Below are 20,466 nucleotides of genomic sequence, written 5' to 3' on the forward strand. Positions count from 1 at the left end.
TGGTCTCTCTTTTTTGTTAAGTCAAAACACTTACCGTATTTTTCGCTCTATAACACGCACTCGACCATAACACGCACATGGTTTTTAGAGGAGGAAAACAAGAAAAAAAATATTCTAAACGAAACAGTGGATGTATGATTTTTGTGGTTCATGCTGTAGCCACAGACATGTGATCTGACAGTGAGTTTGGAGTAGCCCAATGCAAAAATCCTGAGGATCCATGTGGATCCATGCTTTCTAACCATGTTTTTGCACCACTGCAGCCCCAGGCAACAGTGGGTGCTTGATTTTTTTGGTGCAAGATGTAGCCATGGACATGCTATGTGATCTGATGGTGAATTTGGGGTGACCCAGTGCAAAAATCCTGAGGATCCATGTGGATCTGTGCTTTGTAACCATGTTTTAAGTGGGGAGGGAAGGAAAAGCACTCAAGGGACAAGGAGCACGCGTGGGGTGGGTGGAGAAGGATGCTGCTAATAATGAAGAAGAGGGGTACAAGGGCAGAAGGCTCCTCTCCTCTCCCACTTTGCTCCTTTAAAGCAAGCAGGCTCTGCTTTTCTCCCTCCTCCCCGCTCATCCCCAGCTTAGCGAGCTGAAAAACTTTGCTGCTATTTAGCGAGCTGAGTGGGGAGGAGAGAGGGACAGAGAGCCTGCTTGCTTTAAAGGAACCAACCGGACAGGAGCCGCTTACATTCGTGTAAGCGGCTCCTCTCCTCTCCCGCTTTGCTCCTTTAAAGAAGCAGGCTCTCTGTCCCTCTCTCCTCCCCACTCAGCGGCTCTTCTCCCGCTTTGCTGTTTCAAAGCGAGCCACGGAGGAGGGAAGGAAGGGGAACCACGGATCCTCTGCTCACGACTGCAGCACATCCCCCCCGCAACCCGTAGGCATTCCCTCCATAACATGCACAGACATTTCCCCTTACTTTCTAGGAGGAAAAAAGTGAGTGTTATGGTGCAAAAAATACGGTAATTGTGTCGGTGTGGTGAAGAAGCACAGAGTGCTGGGATTGGATATTGGTTTCGTTTCGGCTACTTGCTCAGCTTATCAGGGGCCCATTGGGCAAGTCACCATTTCAGCCTCCAATACAAAGCTGATGATGCTGATGATGAATACTCAAGTTCTTCACACAATGTCATTTCAGTAAGAGTATAATGACCCTGAAAGCAATACTAGCTTTATTGCTTATATTTTCCATTGTGTTACTGTTTCACTGACTGTTTAATTTGTTTAAACTTTGCTGTAAGCCACCCTAAAACTTGTTATAGGGTGTCCTATAAATGCTCAGAAGAAAGATATGATAGCAATCATCTCAGGGCTGATGATGGGCAGTTAGCAATGATCCACGACTGCCCAATTAGCAATGATTCATGACAGGGCCTTCTCACTGGCAAGTTCCCTGCTTGTGGAATGCCTTCCTTGGTAAGACACCATCATTCTCTCTCATTAATGCCCAGGAGAAATTTTAAAAAAACCCTCTTATTTACCCAGTCATATGACGACTGAAAAATACTGTTCCAAGAACCTTGAAATCATTAGTTGTGAGGGTATTTGGCTGTTTTAAAATGCTTTTAGATGTTCTTAATTTTCTAAATAGATATAGATAATAGAGATACAGATTTGTCCAGCATCTTCCCATCAGGCTGGGTGGAGTTCAGAAGCTTTGGCTACCATTTTGGTTTAGCCACAGATTGCTGCGGAACTGCTCTTAACAATGGATAGCTTAAACAAACCTGTTTCAGAAAACAGGGTCTAAAGTTGACTTGTTTGAAACTTGCATGATTAACTAGCGTTTGTCAAGTTTGGATAGCATAACTAATTGGAATTAACTAAAAGCAGAAGCACACAAAACTAGGAGGGGCTAGACATGTTCACATCTAGCTAAACCACAGCTTAGCGTGATGTCAAAATGCAGCCAATGGCTTGCCAAAGGGCACTCCATTAATTCATGACTGAGATTTAAAGCTGTGATTTCCTGAGTCATAACTCACAACCATGGCCTGAAGGGACAGGATACAACAACCCTGCCGAAGCTAATCAGGTTTGGATCTGGTCGGTTTCTAGATGGAAAACATGTATACTGCCCTCCACAGAATATGTATTCATGAAATATATCCATGGGCTAAACATGAAATAAAATTTTAAAAATCCAATTATATTATACCATACCACTCTCCACTTTGCTACACTAACTCCACATAAATGGGCACCCACAAAATTATGAAACATTCTGAGCGCTTGAAAGCATTTTAGAAATTATTACTTTATGTGTTAACTCTGTATCTGATGCCTAAGATTCAATGTCCCACTGGGAAAGACAGCAACTAATCTCAGTGGATGTTTAAGCGGGTCCTAGGTGGTTAAAACTTTATTTTAAGGCACCTGTTTGGAGTGGAGCTCATTTTGATGCTTGCTTGGCAGCTTCACAAAATATAATTAGTTCAGCAAAGCTTGTGGCATTTGGGACCGCTGCACAAAGAGTTACACACACACTGAGGCAATTAACAAGGGGTTAAATAGCTAAAAATATTACTAAGAAGCCATAAGCAAAGGGGATGTGTTCCACAAGAACATGGGAGTTTAAGGGTAGCTAATAGCTATAAGAAAAAGAAACTTACGAAGATAGACATTAATTTCAGACAGTTGACACCAGTTTGAGCACCAACAAATGATAGCTTGTAAAAAGGCACAATAGGAGGGAGATATGAGGTAAATCACTTGAGAATGTTGACTATATTCAGTTAACATGCAATTAGCACAGTAGAAACTTACATTAAGCTCATATCATGCGCCTAACGAAGTTAGCAGAAGGAGAAGGGACTGTTGTTAATTTTATGCTACAGAAATAAAACTCAAACGAGAAAGGAAGCTTATTAGATTAGGGGAAAGAGAGTTCTTTCATCTAGAGCTTCCCATTTGCTGATCCTCATTACCCAAGAAAGCTAAACTTAATCTAACGATGCATGGTTATTCTTAAAAATAAAAGAAAAAATCAGTATGAAAATTCAGCCAAAATCCCCCACTTAGATAAGCATTTCAGCAGGATGGCAAACTGAAGTGCAACTCTTTTATGTAAGTAAGCAAGTTGAGCTAGCAACCTGATACAGCAAACGCAGCAGGGGGCAAAGAGTTGTACGATCCACGTTATTTCCCAAGAAGCACACAATACTCACTGGCGTTATAAAATGCAGCCAGATTTCTCTTTTAACGCCAGTTGGGAAGTGTAAAATATCAAGAGCAAACACAGGTTCCCTTAAAAGTAATGTCAGAAAGCTAGTGCAGCGTAAGTAACTAAAAATGTCAAGCATGTGAGCAATACAGCTAAAGATAACTTACCTGTACTGTGTGATCGGCCGAGATTTTGAAGGTAAGAGTTCTTTATAAAGGCTCAATTATAGACCCTGCGCTTGACCAACACTTGGGAGTTTTCTAGCAAGTTTATACAGTAAAAATGCAAAGGGCCATCTCTTTGTCAACCACATGGTTCTATGTTAGGAACAGAGAAGATTTTCTCATTTCTAGGCCAGGGAGGTGGAGGAGGTTGGCAATGAACTCCTGAAGTTCAGTAGTCCCTTAGCCACTATGAGTTGAGCCACCCAAACTCACATTTAACCCTGGTTCACAATGCTTGGCATCAGTCATTTCCTCTGCAACTTCTCCCATCACCAATATTTACACCAGCTTTGGGGATGGTAGTGGAAACAGCAGCAGATGATAAAGTCAAAGACTGCATCTAAGCAGATATGGGGCCCGATTCAACTAAACAGTTGTGCTGGCAGGAGCCAGCATGACAAATTCTGCTAGTGCAACAAATGAAACAAACTTGTTAGACCTTAGAATCCAAAATAATACAGGGAGCTATTCAGCCAAGTTTTACTCAGAGTAGATTCATTCATTTCAATGGCCCTAACTTAAGATTCATTAACTTCAAAGGATGTCCCCTGGGATAAATCTAGTTGGAATACCACCCTGTATTGCTTCAGATTATAAGATCTAACAAAAAGTACAGTGGTACCTCAGTTTCGGAACGTAATCAATTCTGGAAGACCATTTGAGCTCCGAAACGTTCGAAAACAGAAGCCTCAAAACGGAAAACTCAATACGAAAGCTGCATTTCATGTTCAACTTCCAAGGTGCGTTCGAAAACCGAAGCATTTACGGCGTTCGAAAACCGAAATGTTAGTCAACGGAGGTGTTTGAAAACCGAGGTACTGCTGTACATAGTTTCTTCCTTCATTCTTCTTGCCTGCTGCTGCAAAAGAACTCATTAAAACTAGAAGCAGCAGGGAAATTACATTAAAAGTGCATTTTGAATTATGTAACTGCTTCCGAGGCTACTATACGTTGGCCCACAAGGTCCATTAATGATTATCTATGGAGAGTATCTACCTTTTTAGACATAGGTAATATTTTCTTTCTGAAGGCAGAACTGTGCCATTCGTGAATGATCACCACTCATGTTCAAGATACAGCTTGAGAGAGTTGCGCCTGCAAAGAACACGTAATGCCAACAAAGCTTCTCATGCACTAGAAGAACAGCAGCACAGCAAAAAAAAGCCGTAGATCTTACATTTGGAGAGGGATCTGTTTGTTCATATTTTATCTCTTCTTTCCCATTTGCTTCAGACTGTGTCAGTTGGTATGATCTGCCTTCAATGAAAGTAATATAGTCTTTATAAGAGCATAATGGGCCTGCCAGGATACCCATGAAATTACAGTTGTAACTTAAATACTCCAGCAGACTTGGCATGCGCCTGTAATTCAAAGACAAGCATCTGGTGAGGTTTTCATTGACATTTTCTAAGAGAAGAACACTAAAACCACACACTGATTGTATTCTAGTTGCAATTACTTCTATTTACAGGGCCCTAGACTCTTGTGGGATAGCGTTCACCAGGCTGGGGCCACGACCGAAAAGGCCCTGGCTCTGGTTGAGGTCAGTCTAATTTCCCTGGGATCTTCCGAGTGTTGTTGATTGCATACCGTAAGTTTCTCTGTGGGGCATACCAAAGGAGGCGGTCCCGTAGGTACGAGGGTCCTAGGCCATACAGGGCTTTGAAGGTTAAAACCAGCACCTTAAACCTGATCCTGTACTCCACCGGGAGCCAGTGCAGCCTTAATCCTTAATCCCCTTAATCCTGAAGCCAAACTTTATTGATTTCTCTTAACAGGCATTATTTAACAGGGTTTGATTTCTGGAATGAAGGGGAAATCCAAGGGGTGAGTCAACACTCTATTAGAAACTTGTCTATATAAATAAAGGGTCTGGGAGGAATTGACTCATATCAAATGTAAAGTGAGCTGCATTAGTCTCTATAGCATAATATATCCAAAGTTATTAATTCAAAGCATATTATTCTTTCCTACTTTTTGGGGGTGAAAAACTCAAAATGGCTTCATTTGTACTTTACACAAATGAGCAGAATGCAACCCAGAGTTTTAAGGGGTCTCCTTAGCTTCCTGTTTTCTGCAGAATGGCCAATTGCAGGTCTGAGGGGCCAGGTGGCAGCTTACACTGAAGCAGAGAAAACTTACCTCACAGCTAAGCATCGCTGTGATTGTGTCAGTTCTTCCTCCTTTCGAAACATTCCTGTGGGTTGAGGAAAGAAATGGGAGTGTAACGTATTGGGCTGGGTCCAACACTGATGCCAAACCATAACTTGGCGTCACAAGAATGGGTTGCGGTAAACCTTGGGCCATCGGACTCCCCAACGCACCTCAGTGCAGCCATAAAGAAGGAGCTCAGTAGCTTACATTTCCCTTGTAGATAAACTGCAGCTTGGTGTATTGTTCAAATCTGGACAAGCTACAGTGAATGTTAACTATGGTCAGTGGAAACCAACCAACTGCAAACCATGGTTTAAAAAGCAGGCTTGCTTCAAGTAACCTTAGTTAAGATTAATGTAGGGTTTGGGGGCACGATAAAATTGCAGCTTATCCACCATGGAAGGTTCTGTTCTCCTCATTGAAGAGGGGAACATAAAAGCCCAACGACTGTCGAGATTTTTCTAACACTAAACCTTGATTTAGCATTATGTCCCTATTTTTTTTTTCAGGTGAACTGGGTAACTTACCGTATTTTTTGCTCTATAAGACTCACCTTTTCCCTCCTAAAAAGGGGAAATGTGTGTGCGTCTTATGGAGCGAATGTAGGCTGCACAGCTATCACAGAAGCCAGAACAGCAAGAGGGATTGCTGCTTTCACTGCGTAGCAATCCCTCTTGCTGTTCTGGCTTCTGAGATTCAGAATATTTTTTTTCTTGTTTTCCTCCTCCAAAAACTAGGTGCGTCTTGTGGTCTGGTGCGTCTTATAGAGCGAAAAATACGGTGCTTAGTCCCAAAACATCCTCCTCCTTATAAGAGTGGCTATCTAAACTGATCAGTCACGACAGCTATAGTTTAGTATATCTGAACTCTTTTATTATCTGTCTTCATAACTTTACATACCACAATATTGCTAGATACATATTGCATACAAAAACCAAGAACAGTTGAACAAGGCACAGAACAGCTAAGTAGTGGTATAGTATTCAGCCCTTACAGTCACCAGTTATCTGTTTTGTTAATTTGGCAATAAGCACAACTCCTTCACCTATTGTAAAGAACTGCCAGAATAGAGAATAAAGGATATCCTTGCATGACCTGCTCCATGTTCAGCATGAGCAAAGAAGCTTCCTTGAGAATTTTTACATAGTTCTGGCTGTCGTATTTTGTTGTTGTTGTTTACTGTCACATAGCATTCCCCTCATTAACAGTTAAACATATTGGTACAATTATGCATCTCCAATTCCTGTTAAAGACACGTGAAAATAAAAATGGCCACATGGCTTATGTTCCACACCGCAGGAGAAGGCATTAACAAGAGAGGATTTAGCTCACTGTCCTGCCCCCAGCCCCCCCAAAGTCTTACCATCATGAATTTCATACGCCAAGCTTGTGATTTTCTGTGTAATTATCATCATTGGGCTGTGACAAAGTGAGAGGGAAATGAAAAAATAAAAGACTTCAGAAACAGAACATGCAAATCTCACCCATAAAAGTATTGCTTTCCAACAGAAAGATAGAACTGAACGTGCCATTAATTTGTTTTTAAAACATGCCACTAGAAGTCTTTTTATGGGTAGGTCTTAGGTAAGCCTGTGTGGAAGAGAAACCAGTGGCATTAGCATCAATACTAAACCAACCAACTATATTGTTTGATACCCAGGAATTCAGATCATTGTCAAGAGGCTTTGATTTTGAAGCTATTCTGGGCTATTCAGCAACTAAGCATGACCTTTCCGTGGTGGTTATGCAACTGTGGAATGCTTCCCCAAAGGAAACCTATTGGGTTTCCTCTTTTTGCCAGATATATACACAGGTTAAAAGAAGGGAGACCTTGGAGGAAGGGTGGGATGACAAGTGTAAGAAAACAAATGACCATTTCATTTGAGCTAGCATAACAAGATAACAGCTTGATCAGGGTTGCCATTTATTTCCAACCTTGATTTGTGGACAAGCCTTGTGATTGGGGAAAAAACAACAACATGGTTTCCCACAAACCAGCGGCAGAATTCCTTCATCAGAAGAGTGTGAAGAAGAGGATGGAGCAGTCAAACCTGATGCTGTTGAATGCTTGTTTTCAGGGTGTCTGAGCCATTCCTTGGCATTCATGTTTATGCATTTATTTATGCCACAGACAAAATGCATGATTTCCTACCATGAAGGCCATTCCCATATACACAGGTGTTCTTGAAAGCCAATGGAAGAGACTAAAACCTGGCAAATGGCAAGTCTAGGTTATTTTTTTTAAGAGACACTCCCAAATCTGGGGCATTACTCACCAGGTAGAGGTACCTGAAAAAAATGGCTGCCCCTAGTAAATATAGTAGTGTTGTTTGAGCCTGTCAGACACATGCCGTCAGCCACATATTTGCTCCATAAATATTAGAATGCAGCTGACTTTGAAAAATTGAACTTATTTTAAAAGCAATAAAAAGTAATTAGTGTCTTTGTACAGCCAGCCTGTAGGGAGCATATTGGTTTTCCTGCATGTCGAGGAAGACATTGTTTGCTGCCTTTTAGTCACTTGGGTAATGGTAATTATAATAACAGAGAAAGCAATATAGCAAAGATCCATCGGTACTCAGGAGAAACACCATTCCCTGATTACACAATTCAGACTAGAAAAATCAAAACACATTTTCACAGTGTAAATAAATGGTAATCTGGAGGTCCCACGCCAACCACAGATAAAGGAGGGATTTTGACTCCCTCAACAGGCTTTACAAAACCCTCTTGTACCAAGGAGAGGAGAAAGATGACAAAAGCACGTTGGCAGATAAATTGGTTGAAGAGAACAGCATGAAGAGAGCAATTTTTAATACTTGTGTTTTTATTGCACATCACCATACGCAAAGTTAAATGGAGAGGCAGTATTAAATGCTTTGCCCCAAATGGCAAACAACAGCTTTGGGCGGGAGGATTTTCACAGGAAAGTGGCACCAGGGATTTCCTATGTTGCATCTATCTAAACTCCAAAAGGAGCTGTGATGAATCTAGGTAGAAATTTGTGCGGTAGCAGTCCTTCCCAGACAGATATCTCAGTATAAAGCTACATGCATGGAGAGGATTGTACAGAGTTCTTCTCCTATTATAGATAAATAGGCCAAGATCTCAAAAGAAACCCATAGAAACTGATTAAAGAACTTTTAAATTGTGCACACATGTATACAGTTCCAGGAAAACATGTTTAACTCATCTGTCTATCTATCTATCTATCTATCTATCTATCTATCTATCTATCTATCCATCCATCCTCAATGGGTTGTATCCAACTAATACATAACTAATGTCAACTGATTTTAATGGGTCTGCTCTGAATCTGTCTTAATTGGATACAATCCACTATATTTAGCTAGAGAAACACCTGGGATATAGAAAGTATTATTTATTCTTACCCAGAAAAATCAGCAGAATATTGTCCGTAATCAAAGATATAGACTCTAGAAATTTGGCACACAGTGAGGTATCCCAAAGCAAAAACAAAACAATATCTGAAAGAGAGAAGGTAAAGTAGTTATTAAATTATCATGTAAGTGCATTGGAAAGTAATATAAGCTTTTTAAAAAATCTTTAAAGCTATGGATGATCAGGCACACACACACACACACACACACACACACATGCTAAGAACATTCTTTCCCCACAACAAGTCCAGTGGCTGTATTGGGGGAGAAGCTCAACAACTTTGGGCCATCTCCCCTCATTTTCTTAAAATTTAGTCCCCAAAAATGGGGGGGGGGTCCTTATAGACGGAAAAATATGGTAATGCTATCCGAGATTATCACAGTACAGTCATACCTCGGGCTGAAGATGCTTCAGGTTGAGCGTTTTTGGGTCGCGCTCCACGGCGACCTGGAAGTAATGGAACGCGTTACTTCCGGGTTTTGCCGCTCGTGCATGTGCAGACGGTCAAAATGACGTCACGCGCATGCACAGAAGCGGTAAATCGCAACCCACAGGTGTGGGTTGCGTTGCTTCAGGATGCAAACGGGGCTCTAGAACGGATCCCGTTTGTATCCAGAGGTACCACTGTACAAAGGTGGTAATAGTCCCATATGCACTATGGGATTAATTTGTTTTTAAAAAGGGCACTTAGACCATCTTGTAACCTTATTAAAGTAGATACTTTCATACTGCTGATGGAAGCGTCTTTCTACAGCCAACCTGTAAGCGTATTTTAATGTAGACAGGCGTAGACAGGACAGGCTCAGGAGAGAAAGGAAGAACATCTACAAGCTCCCAGGTAAAACTACACCATGGGTTCTACAGCCATCTTGAACAACAATACTTCCTTCACAAGGACTGGTATTGACAGGCTTTTCCTCGCTCACAGGAATCTCTCTCCTTTCTACATTCTAAGTAATAACACAGCAGCATCAAAGGACCACATACCAAAAAGTATAAACCCTGGAACTACGCCTTCGCCCTGAAAGATTCCAACACTGTCTTGGTATCTACCATGTGGCATACCCCACTTGTCACTTTTCTTCCAAGATGACAAAGAACCATTAGTGAGCACTCTTTGGGTTCGGTCAGTCAACCAACTACAAATCCACCTCACTCAGTCCACTTTTTACCAGCTTCTCTGTAAGAATATCATGGGAGACTTTGTCAAAAAGCATGCCCTGATCCACCAAACTTGTAACTCCATCAAAAGATAGAGAGAGAGAGAGAGAGAGAGAGAGAGAGAGAGAGAGATTTGTCTCTCAAAAACTTATCCCCACAGTCTTATTTTTAGGGAAGGGAATGGGGAGCAGTTCTGAGAAGTCGGTTCCTTGTGCTTGGAGTGTTCTCTTCCTTCAACACTCAAGAGATGGTGCAGCCAGTCCAGAACCCCTAGAAGCAGGACAGCCATTTTGGGGGTGATATTTTACCTCAGCATTTACTTCACCTGCTCCGCTAATGATGCCTGCCAGAACCACCAGTGGGTTCATCAGTGGTGAACACCTCGCCCCCATAATTTTGTTGGGCCGTTGTGTGGTTTACATGAAAGGCCTTAGCGACCCCAGCTTTGCATCCAGCGGATTTGCTTTGCCTGGGAGTTGTATGCCACAGTCAACTGAGGTGGCTTGGTCAAACAGGACTGTTTCCCCACTCTTTTTGCTGAACCCGCAGGGTACCGATTGTATGTACCTTTCTTGTTTCTTCTCCACTTGGAGACTTCTCACTGTGATGGTTGCCCAGCAGGGGACCTGTCCAGCTCCAGTGTGTCACTGGCTGACAGCTTATAATTTTCTGCTGAGGAAAACTATGCCCATCAAAGCGTGGTGCAAGTTTTATTCAACACCATGCGACTCACAACTACCTCAAAATGTCTGCTACCCTAGTCTCTCATTGTTCCACAGGTTTGTTCCATGGAACACCTGGGTTGTATTTTACTACATAAACTTGAAATTGCAACTTGGAGTAGCTGCTATGAGAACTGGGAAGGTTTAGAGTAGGAAACTGAAGGCCAGCCCCTGTCTTCTACTTTGAACGCTTGAATTTTCTGGTTGAAAATGGTCATGTCTTTGGTCAGAACGATTAGCATTTCCATGACCATTTTCGACCAGAAAATTCAAGCGTTCAAAGCAGCCATTAGCTATTAAGGTTATTAATTATTTCATATAAAAAAGTAGCTTCAGTTTTGAGTGCAGGCACTCGTTTTCCAACTTATCTGATAAAAAACAAAATCTAATATTCCTAGTTGTAGATGAAATTTGGCGGGGGGCGGTGGAGGTAAAACAGTGTTTGATAGCTGGAAAATCTGTAACTAAATTCCTATTACACAGTGCCCACTCCAACACCAGATTATTTCATTAAGTATTACAGAAAGAGGCATTCTGATAAATGCCATTTATGGTAAGACAGATGACATTTCAAATAATGAGCACTACAGAAAATGAATTCGAACACAATAGTACATACAATAATTTGACACACAAACTTTACGGTCATTAATATTCCCTTACCACGATAGAATCTGTAGCAATGAATATGGAAGTGCACATTTTATGTAAAAAGCCAATGATAGCAGCACTGAGCATCTGCTTGCTTATAACAGTTATTAATAAGCTGCATTAATTAAAATTCTTGTTTATACTAAATGATTTCAACCATAAAACAAATGTGCATAGCTGTTCTTAAGCAGCCACAAATTCTAGATACTCCCATGAAGCTCAGAATCATATTTGGGAGTTAAATAGAAGCAACAAGAAGAAAATAAAATAAGGTTTATCTGTTGCCAGAGTTTTGCCTTTATAAATATTCTTATACAACATGCACAGGAGCCCTTAACACCTGTTCCTCTAAGCAAGTCCTGGATTCCATCCTATGCATGCCTACTCAAAGATTCCAATGATTTCAATTAGACTTGCTCACAGGTTAAGTGGGTACAGGATTTCAGCCTTAATGTCCTAAGCTCTAATTGCACACATACTGATGTACCAGATTCCTCCCTTCCCTCACCACCCCCAGCAACACAACCAGCAATTAACTTCCAAAATTAGAATTTGTCACAAGCCATTGGAAGTTGTGCAATCTAAACTTCTTGGACAGTTCTGCTCCTTACCAGGCAGGATATGATTCAATTACTGTTTTCCAGTGTGCAAATTAGGTAGGTTTGCCTTTAACTGCAAAATGGAGCTAAATCTAAAGTTTTGTAACTAAAACTAAAGTTATACAACAGGTGTTAACAGCTTTTAAGAAATTCACAAAGTAGTTCCTCCCATCTATAACCCTCATGAATGTTTTCAAACTAACAAGTGGGGAATTCGGGGGCTGATTCAGATACTAAAACATTTTCCACACTACAGAACAGAGGTATTACTTCTGCAAAACTGAAGGTGGCTATTCAAGTATTTAGTAGCAGCATTCATGATGTTTGGACTTATTGGCCTTCTTTCTATAGATGAGTATGAAAAAAATACTATTCAAAAGCAAGACTCAGAGAAATGCCACTGTAAATCCAAAATTACGTTATTCACCTCATCTTTGAAAGATTAGATCAGCACACTCAACCAACCACAGAGACCTTTCTGGCCTTCAATTAGTTTCACATTAATCCTTTCATCAGAAGAAAAGCCTGCAGCGAGAAGGCATCTTCATGAAAGTCGCAGGTTTGTTATCCTTCCTGTAATTGTCCTCATCCAACGAATAAGCATGAAACAGCATTTCACTACATCAGTGGGGGACAAACTCTTTAGGCAGCCAGTCCCTTTCAAAATCATTTTCCTGGTGTCCATGTTAACAGGCATGTCCACTATCATTCTGCCACCCATTTTATGCAGCATGCTTGGAAAATCTGTGAAAAGGCGTTACAGCAACAAAAAATGCCTGTGCACATGTCAGGGTGCACCAAAACTCTTCCAAGGGTCACCAACAATGCAGTCCTATGAATGTCTACTTGTAAGCAAGTTTGTACAGAATTGTAGCCTCAAATGGCTGGCTTCAACTGGTATTGCAGGTTGCTCACCATTACAAAAGACTAATTTGCTATTTTCTATAAAACGGCTCTGGTTTTCCACTATACCTTTTATTATTTATTCCTTTTATTGCTGAGTCTTTAGCCGTCTTCTTGTTCAAAATGTGTTTTGTGGGACAAACTGAGTATTTTTTTTTAATATGAAAACTGTTTAGAACTGCCATAAATAAAGACATAATAAAAAGATACAGACATTGTAAAGCAAAACTCTTAGTTGCTTAACTTTAACAGAGGACTGTTCTACTAGTTTCCTGACCTCAGTGGCCAGCATAACAGCCCTACAACTATATAAAAAAAAGCTACACAATTAACAATATCTTAAAAAATTACATTTGAGCAGTTTCTAAAGTTTACTTTTCCTTGTTTGGATAGGCAAAGTTTGAAGTGGTAACACATTAAATGTACTATGAACACAAAAAGGCACACCACTGGCGATCAGACAAGGCTTTTGAACGGCAAAGTTGCTAGCTGCCAGTTTTCTTCTAGGCAGAGAGACTGCATCAATTGATTAAATGCTAAGTATTGTTGCTACTTGTTATTTATAAAGGGCTGGCAATTGCAAAGTGCTTTACAAGCTTTATTGTGCTCTCACAACAGCTTTGTGATGACTATTATCCCCGTTTTAAGAAAGGGAACCAAGGGTGACAGACCATGACCTGCCAAAAACAAGTCCATGACAAATGAAATTTTCTCCCCATCTCTCCAGTTACTGAACCACATCAGCTCTTCAGATGGGGCTGTAATCTCTCATGGATTTCACTTGCATTGTACTGTATATTTTTCAATGAATTATTTCCTTTAAGAACCCTAATGGTCCCTGCGCATTCCAGTAAATCAAGGCATTAACAATGAGGGATCTAGGAGACAGTCACATTGTTATCACTGCTACGCACCAAGGAAAAACAAGCGTCTTTACTATTTGTGCCTGTCAACATTTTGTGAAAAGACAAACTGAAAATATGGCACACATTTTCTCCCTGGTTCTCAATAATGAAAACTGTAGGGAAATCAGAATCAGCCCTCAGATTGTCCTTTCAACCACTCAGGTTTGGATTTTATTTTATTTTTACATCATCTTGTCTCTTTCATATGTCTCCGAGACAGAAACAAAAGTGATTTATGCAGAATTATCTTGCCATCCTCCTCCTCTCAATTTGTCTTTATTCTGCAACATACACAGTACACCACAAATCTAATTATGGTAGGGGTTCAACTGTCATTTCTACACATTCACTGAAGAATTCATAAATGTAACAGCCTGTATTTTTGTTTTCTCATTAAAATCTTGCAGCATGCTTCAACTTCTCTTGTCTGTTTGCTCCAGAAACCGATGACACTATACCTATGGCAGCAGCTGATATTCTCTGCTTTCATACTAGGGCTTTTCGGGCAAAAGCATCATGATCTATGTAGCTTCCTCTGACTTAACTCCTCTGATGTCACAATTAAAGTTGAACCAAACAGGGAGAGGAAAGCTATGGACATTCACGTTCTTGAAAACAACCTTTACTTTTTCCAGTGATTTTGCAGGGAGGACGGACAGGAAGTTGTCTGGAGAGAGGAAGAAGGGAATGCACAAGCATGCGCCAGAACAACTACACTAACACTTCCCCATCTTGCTGCAGTGGCAGAAAATCAAATACAACATGGCCTGGATGGGACAGACGACCTGATCCAATTACAGAGTGTATGTAGTTTGCAGAACCAGGCTTGTGTGTGCCTTCCATTTACTGGATCAAAGTTGCTGCTTACAGATAAAAACATATAGGAATCCTTGTCCCAGTATAGATACTAGATGCTGCGCTACATTGCGTTCAATGGGATGTGCATTAGTATACTCATATTGTGTCTGGATCCCACAGAAGTCAATGCAGTACGGAGACATTTGCATTCAAAAATGCATCCCGTTTAAGATGCAGTTCTTCACGAAGTAAGTGACAGTTGCACGGAAGCCTTCTCTGCATGCCAAACTCCCCAGAGAGATTCATCGCCTGCCAGCACTGTGTAGTGGAACAGGGAGCAACAGCATGGTTGCCTTTGCAACAGGCCAACACTTCCACTTACCCCATCCCCTCCATTCAAAGCGAAACAATGCAAAGGCCTCATTTGCCCTTGATGAGATCATTGTGCTGGCTATGTGCTCCTTGATTGGCTGAGAGCACATCGACAGCAAGAATGGGGATGGGGAGGGGGGAGAGACACTTTGTTTAGGAAATGGCACCAAAGCAGCTCCTGAGAGACAGGTAACATAACAGGTGCGGGGGGGGGGGGAATGCATGTAAGCTTAAAGGTAAAGAGACCCCTGAACATTAGGTCCAGTTGCGGACGACTCTGGGGTTGCGGCGCTCATCTCGCTTTATTGGCCGAGGGAGCCGGCATACAGCTTCCAGGTCATGTGGCCAGCATGACTAAGCCGCTTCTGGAGAACCAGAGCAGCGCACGGAAACGCCGTTTACCTTACCGCCGGACCGGTACCTATTTATCTACTTGCACTTTGACATGCTTTCGAACTGCTAGGTTGGCAGGAGTAGGGACTGAGCAATGGGAGCTCACCCCGTCGCGGAGATTCGAACCGCTGACCTTCTGATCGGCAAGTCCTACGCTCTGTGGTTTAACCCACAGCGCCACCCGCATCCCTTGCATATAAGCTTGCCGGCCCTCTAAATGTCCCTTTTCATGCCAAAAATTCTCCCCCCAGATAACTTGGTTCAATCCTAGTGAGAAAGCAGCCAAGGTGGTATAGACCTAAATAGAGTTTTAGTTCTCTTCTTCTCCAAGTTATTTTAGCACACAGAGCATGTCTATTACACACATCTCACTCTAAGCAACATACTGTCTGTCTCTGCACATCAAACAAAACCATGGTTTGGCACTACTTCCATGAGAAGGAAGGAACCGCCATGGACCTTGGTTCTATGCTTATGTCTACAGCAGAATATTTCACTTCATCCCAATCTGCTTCCAACTTTCCTTATCCTTTTGCTTCAAATGTCCCCAGTTTTGACAGCCACCAAAAACATCTGGGTCATATTTTTCAAGCTTCCATATCATTCAAGAAAGCAACTGATTGGATCACAAGCTCTGCAGCAGAAAAGGAAATGCCCAGCTGCTCAACATACCATCTCCAAATTCAGCTGTTGCTAATATAATAAATTGAAACCATTTTCTCTAATTCTGTAAATACCTGTGTATTTCCAGCAAGCTTATACTTTGCAACATTAGCAGAATACTTTGCATTACACTTACAGCAGGGAGTGGCAACATGCATATATGAGCTATGCAGACTGTTCCTTTGATGGAATTAATATTTCTGTAAGAAAAGTGAAATGTGAAGTAGCCTGGAGGCACTGATACTTAAGTGGTCATTGTTCCTAATCTCAAGGAGTAAGCAAAAACTAAGTATAGGCCAGGGGTCGGCAAACTAAGGCCCGTGGGCCGGATGCAGCTCGCTGGGCTCGTTAATCTGGCCCGTGGACCTTGCTGCCCACGCGGTCAGTCCCTGTGCTAAACCGGTGCAGAGGCCTCGCCACACAGTGAATGACTTCCATGATGCGACACGGCTTCTGATTGGCTGCAGGAAGCTCCTGCAGCCAATCAGAAGCCGCGGATGCCTCTGGGCGGGCGGCAACACTGGCGCGGCCTCTGCACCACTGCCGCTTCCTCCCGCTCAGCTCTTCCCGGATGACCGCTTCCTCCCGCTCAGCCACCGCAGCAGCGGCACAGAGGCTGCCTCCGCCACCCAGGCCAGCGGCATGGGCTCTACGCCCTGCCGAGACAGAGGACACCACCGATGCTGCCGAAGACGATGCGGCGTCAGTGTGAGTGGCGGCAGCGGGGGTCCTTTCAGGAGAGGGGGGTGCTTTGGGGAGAGGGTGGGTCCAGCCCCCCACAAGGTCTGAGGGACTGTGGCCGGCCCCCTTCTGAAAAAGTCTGCTGACCCCCAGTACAGGCTCTTGACACTATGCTTTATCCTCATTGACTTTTTTTTTCAAGCAAGGCATGGCTTTTGAAGACCACTTCGAAATTATCTGTACACCTATTGTTAAAATTAGGAACTTTTAGGTGAGTAGAATACCAATTCTACACTACAATATTCTTACATCATATGGCTTCCCCTGCCCCCTCCCAAAAGAAAAAGAATACAAAGAGCAAAACCCCTCAAACATGCAGTAATAGACTGGTTTTGACCTTTACAGCTTTTCTCAACAGGCATTTTCTTTTCTGCAAAGCATGCAGATTCTCGTTTTTCCACAGACACAGAAATCTAACAGCAAAAGACTCTTTGGTGGAGGAAAGAAAGAAAGCAATTCTTCTTTCTGGGGGAAAGTTGCAAAAGTTGGAAAATGTAATTTTGAATAGCTGAAAAACTCAACGCTCATTGGATCATTTCTAGGAATAAAACCAATCTGGTGCAGCACCTTTTATTTTTGCTTTCATCATGCATTGGTGCAACTGTGTGCCATTTTATTTTATTTTTTTAATGGCTTGAGTCTGTGAGATACTACCTGTTTTGAAGCCAACAATGAGCTATATGAAAAGCTCTTCCAAAATACCAGCCACATTTTTGCACGTGTGCTGGGGCATTTCTTAAAATGTGCAACCTATGAAATATCACCATATATTAAAACAGACCTGAAACATACCTTCAACATGTTGTGCACATGTAGCATCACACACTCTGCATTCCACTTGTTCAATGCAATCATGAAAAGGAGAGTAAAAGCACAAGTGGATGCTTCAAAACAAGAGATCTTTGTTATTTCCCAACTCGGAGAACTGTGGTTAGTCTTGTTAAAAATCCAGTTTCAATCTGTAATTTATGAACCTGCCTTGTTTCCCCAAGTTCAGTCACCACAAGGAACATTACTTAGCTTAAAAATGGAAAGTGAAAACTTCTAAATCACAAAACTGTGGTCATGCCAGAGGAGGATAGGGGATGGAAATGCACAGGCCTGCTGCTCACTGCAAAACCTTAGATTAAATGTTGTATCAGATAAGGGTCTTGATGAGCAAGTTGGTTTCTGCTCACAGACTGAGCAGACCTTCTTAATATTAGCTTCACTATCCTATTACAACTTTTATTAAGCATTACATATACAGCAATTAATGCTGACACTTGTTTCAGGCAAAAGAGAGCTGTCAAAGTCATTAACTGACTTGCCCCCCAGCCACATAGTCGCTTGTAGCAGAGCCAAATATTGGAGCTCAAGTTTAAGGCAGCTTTCAAAGAGTTCCTATGCGCAGGCAAAAGTCACCTAGAATGCCTTTCCAAAGTTCTATTCTTGCCTTTCCAGAAACACAAGCTTTTAGAAAAGCAGCCAACTGGACACTTGACAGAATGAGGTCTTAATTAGGGCCATGAACAAACTATCATACCTTGCATTCACCGGTCACAGACAGTGAACTAGAAGCCACACAGAGAAAAAGACTAACCTAAAAAAACCTAACCTAACCTGAAAGAACATCTCTGTTAAAAGAAATAAAAAGAGGAGGAAAGTAAAACAAAGTTCCTACATACAAAGTCAAAATGGGCATGCTACTACTTGCCTCTCAATGATCTTAACAGTGTGGATTAAAGAAATACCTTAGTAAAGAGCAGCTCAAAACACCCAAATTCCCAAAACAAGAACTGTAGGGAACTGTCAAGGAGCAATTAGTTTTTGTTTTGATTCAGACCATTTGATCTCATCTAAAAGTATGCCGTGCCTACCTATCAAAATGGGCTGCAAGGTTAAACCGGCCCTTTGAAGTTAAAAAGGGCTTTGATATAGACAGCAATTGCAGTTAGACATGAAAAACCAACATCAAGTAAGGTAAGACAATGCTGTTGAGCACATATTTTACATCTATGCTTTTCCTGGCGTTTTACTGTCTACTGGCACAATGCATACAGACAAAAGCATAGACACCATGATGCAGTAGGGCCTTATGGATGCAGCAACTAGTGTTAGAAACTGAGATATAAAAGCTATTCGCTTAAACCTGGGTTACGGGTGCACTAAAGGAATGTTTGGGAACCCTTTTTGCGCAAGATTACAAAGCTGAAAATGAATTGTGCATATTGTTAGTGCCAGCTAAAATCTGACTCTCCCAATAGCACAGGGGGATCCTGGCACCCAGGTATCTTCACTTGGTCTCAAGTGGCCAATAAAGGTAAAGGGACCCCTGACCATTTGGTCCAGTCATGACCGACTCTGGGGTTGCGGTGCTCATCTCGCTTTATTGGCCGAGGGAGCCGGCATACAGCTTCTGGGTCATGTGACCAGCATGACTAAGCCGCTTCTGGTGAACCAGAGCAGCGCACGGAAACACCATTTACCTTCCCACCGGAGCGGTACCTATTTATCTACTTGCACTTTGACGTGCTTTCGAACTGCTAGGTGGGCAGGAGCAGGGGCTGAACAACGGGAGCTCACCCCGTTGCGGGGATTCAAACCACCGACCTTCTGATCGGCAAGTCCTAGGCTCTGTGGTTTAACCCACAGCGCCAATAGCCAGGTGCAAAATGCGCCTGGCTAATTTCGAACACTGCCTGTAATTTACCAATTTTTCTTCAAAACAATCAAGTAATAATCAAGTGGGAAAACTAAAAACAAACAAACAGACACCTCTTCCAGTCCCCCTTTGCAAGTGTTAAAGAAGATAAGCAATAAATTAAACAATGTATAGCCCTCCATAACTGACATGATATTCATATATACTGTAAATCAAAGTACAAGTCATAGTTTATCAGAAGTCATGACCTGAGGAACCTGTGTACTGACTGAATATATTTGTATCTGATACTGGAAACAGCGTTCAAATATATCATAAAAAGCTATGCACACTTACTAATACATTATCATCATCATCATCATCATCATCATCATTTCAACTACAAAACAAAACGAATATAGAAAGTGGCGTTGCCTAAACTGGTTCACCTGAAATAGTAAGTTAAACTATGGCTTAGCAAAATCACACAAACAGTGCATATTCTTGCTATGCCATACTTTGGCTTACAGTGTTGTTGAAAAGAGGCCTATTTTTAAAACATTGCTAAGAATCATCTGCATAGTCTAGCACAAAAATGTGGCTGTTCCGTTGGCTTCACTAAAATGCTCCAATGCCCTTGAAACACAGTACTCTGTTGCACATGACGCAAGAGGGGGGAAAACAGCCCAAACACCGATGCATCAGTTGTAACAAGCAGGTCTGACTCTTGCTATTCTGAAGCTCCCCCAGCCTAATCCAAAAATAACAGCTCATCTCTGCACTCTGTAGTGATAAAACAGTCTCAGGCTGCCAGATTATTAAATGGCAAGTCAATTAACAATGTTGCACGTAACCAATTAATAGTATAAGACGTTTGCTTCAAAGCATAAACCAATCCTAATAACATGACTCACATTGAAGAGTGCAGTATTTTTTTTCCCGGCCTAAACCTTTTTAGAAAGAGAAGTTTATTGAATGTAATGTTACTTTC

The 20,466-nt window shown here is 41.8% G+C and overlaps 2 protein-coding genes across 3 annotated transcripts in view; one reads left to right on the plus strand and one right to left on the minus strand.

The window, feature by feature from the left end:
- Positions 1–20,466, plus strand: part of ASAP2 (ArfGAP with SH3 domain, ankyrin repeat and PH domain 2) — a 505,514-nt gene that overhangs the window by 298,193 nt on the left and 186,855 nt on the right. The window lies entirely within an intron of this gene.
- MBOAT2 (membrane bound glycerophospholipid O-acyltransferase 2) overlaps positions 1–20,466 on the minus strand; it is a 73,134-nt gene that overhangs the window by 23,388 nt on the left and 29,280 nt on the right. For both annotated transcript variants that reach the window (XM_080999179.1, XM_080999180.1), the window contains exons 4-7: positions 8,935–9,030; positions 6,906–6,961; positions 5,531–5,585; positions 4,566–4,749 (exon numbers count right to left, since the gene is read on the minus strand). In XM_080999179.1, coding sequence (XP_080855305.1) covers positions 4,566–4,749; positions 5,531–5,585; positions 6,906–6,961; positions 8,935–9,030 — 391 coding nt within the window. The remainder of the gene's footprint in view (positions 1–4,565; positions 4,750–5,530; positions 5,586–6,905; positions 6,962–8,934; positions 9,031–20,466) is intronic.

Source organism: Podarcis pityusensis (genome assembly GCF_964106645.2).
Source record: "Podarcis pityusensis genome assembly, chromosome: 3".
Classification (NCBI taxonomy): Eukaryota; Metazoa; Chordata; class Lepidosauria; order Squamata; family Lacertidae; genus Podarcis; species Podarcis pityusensis.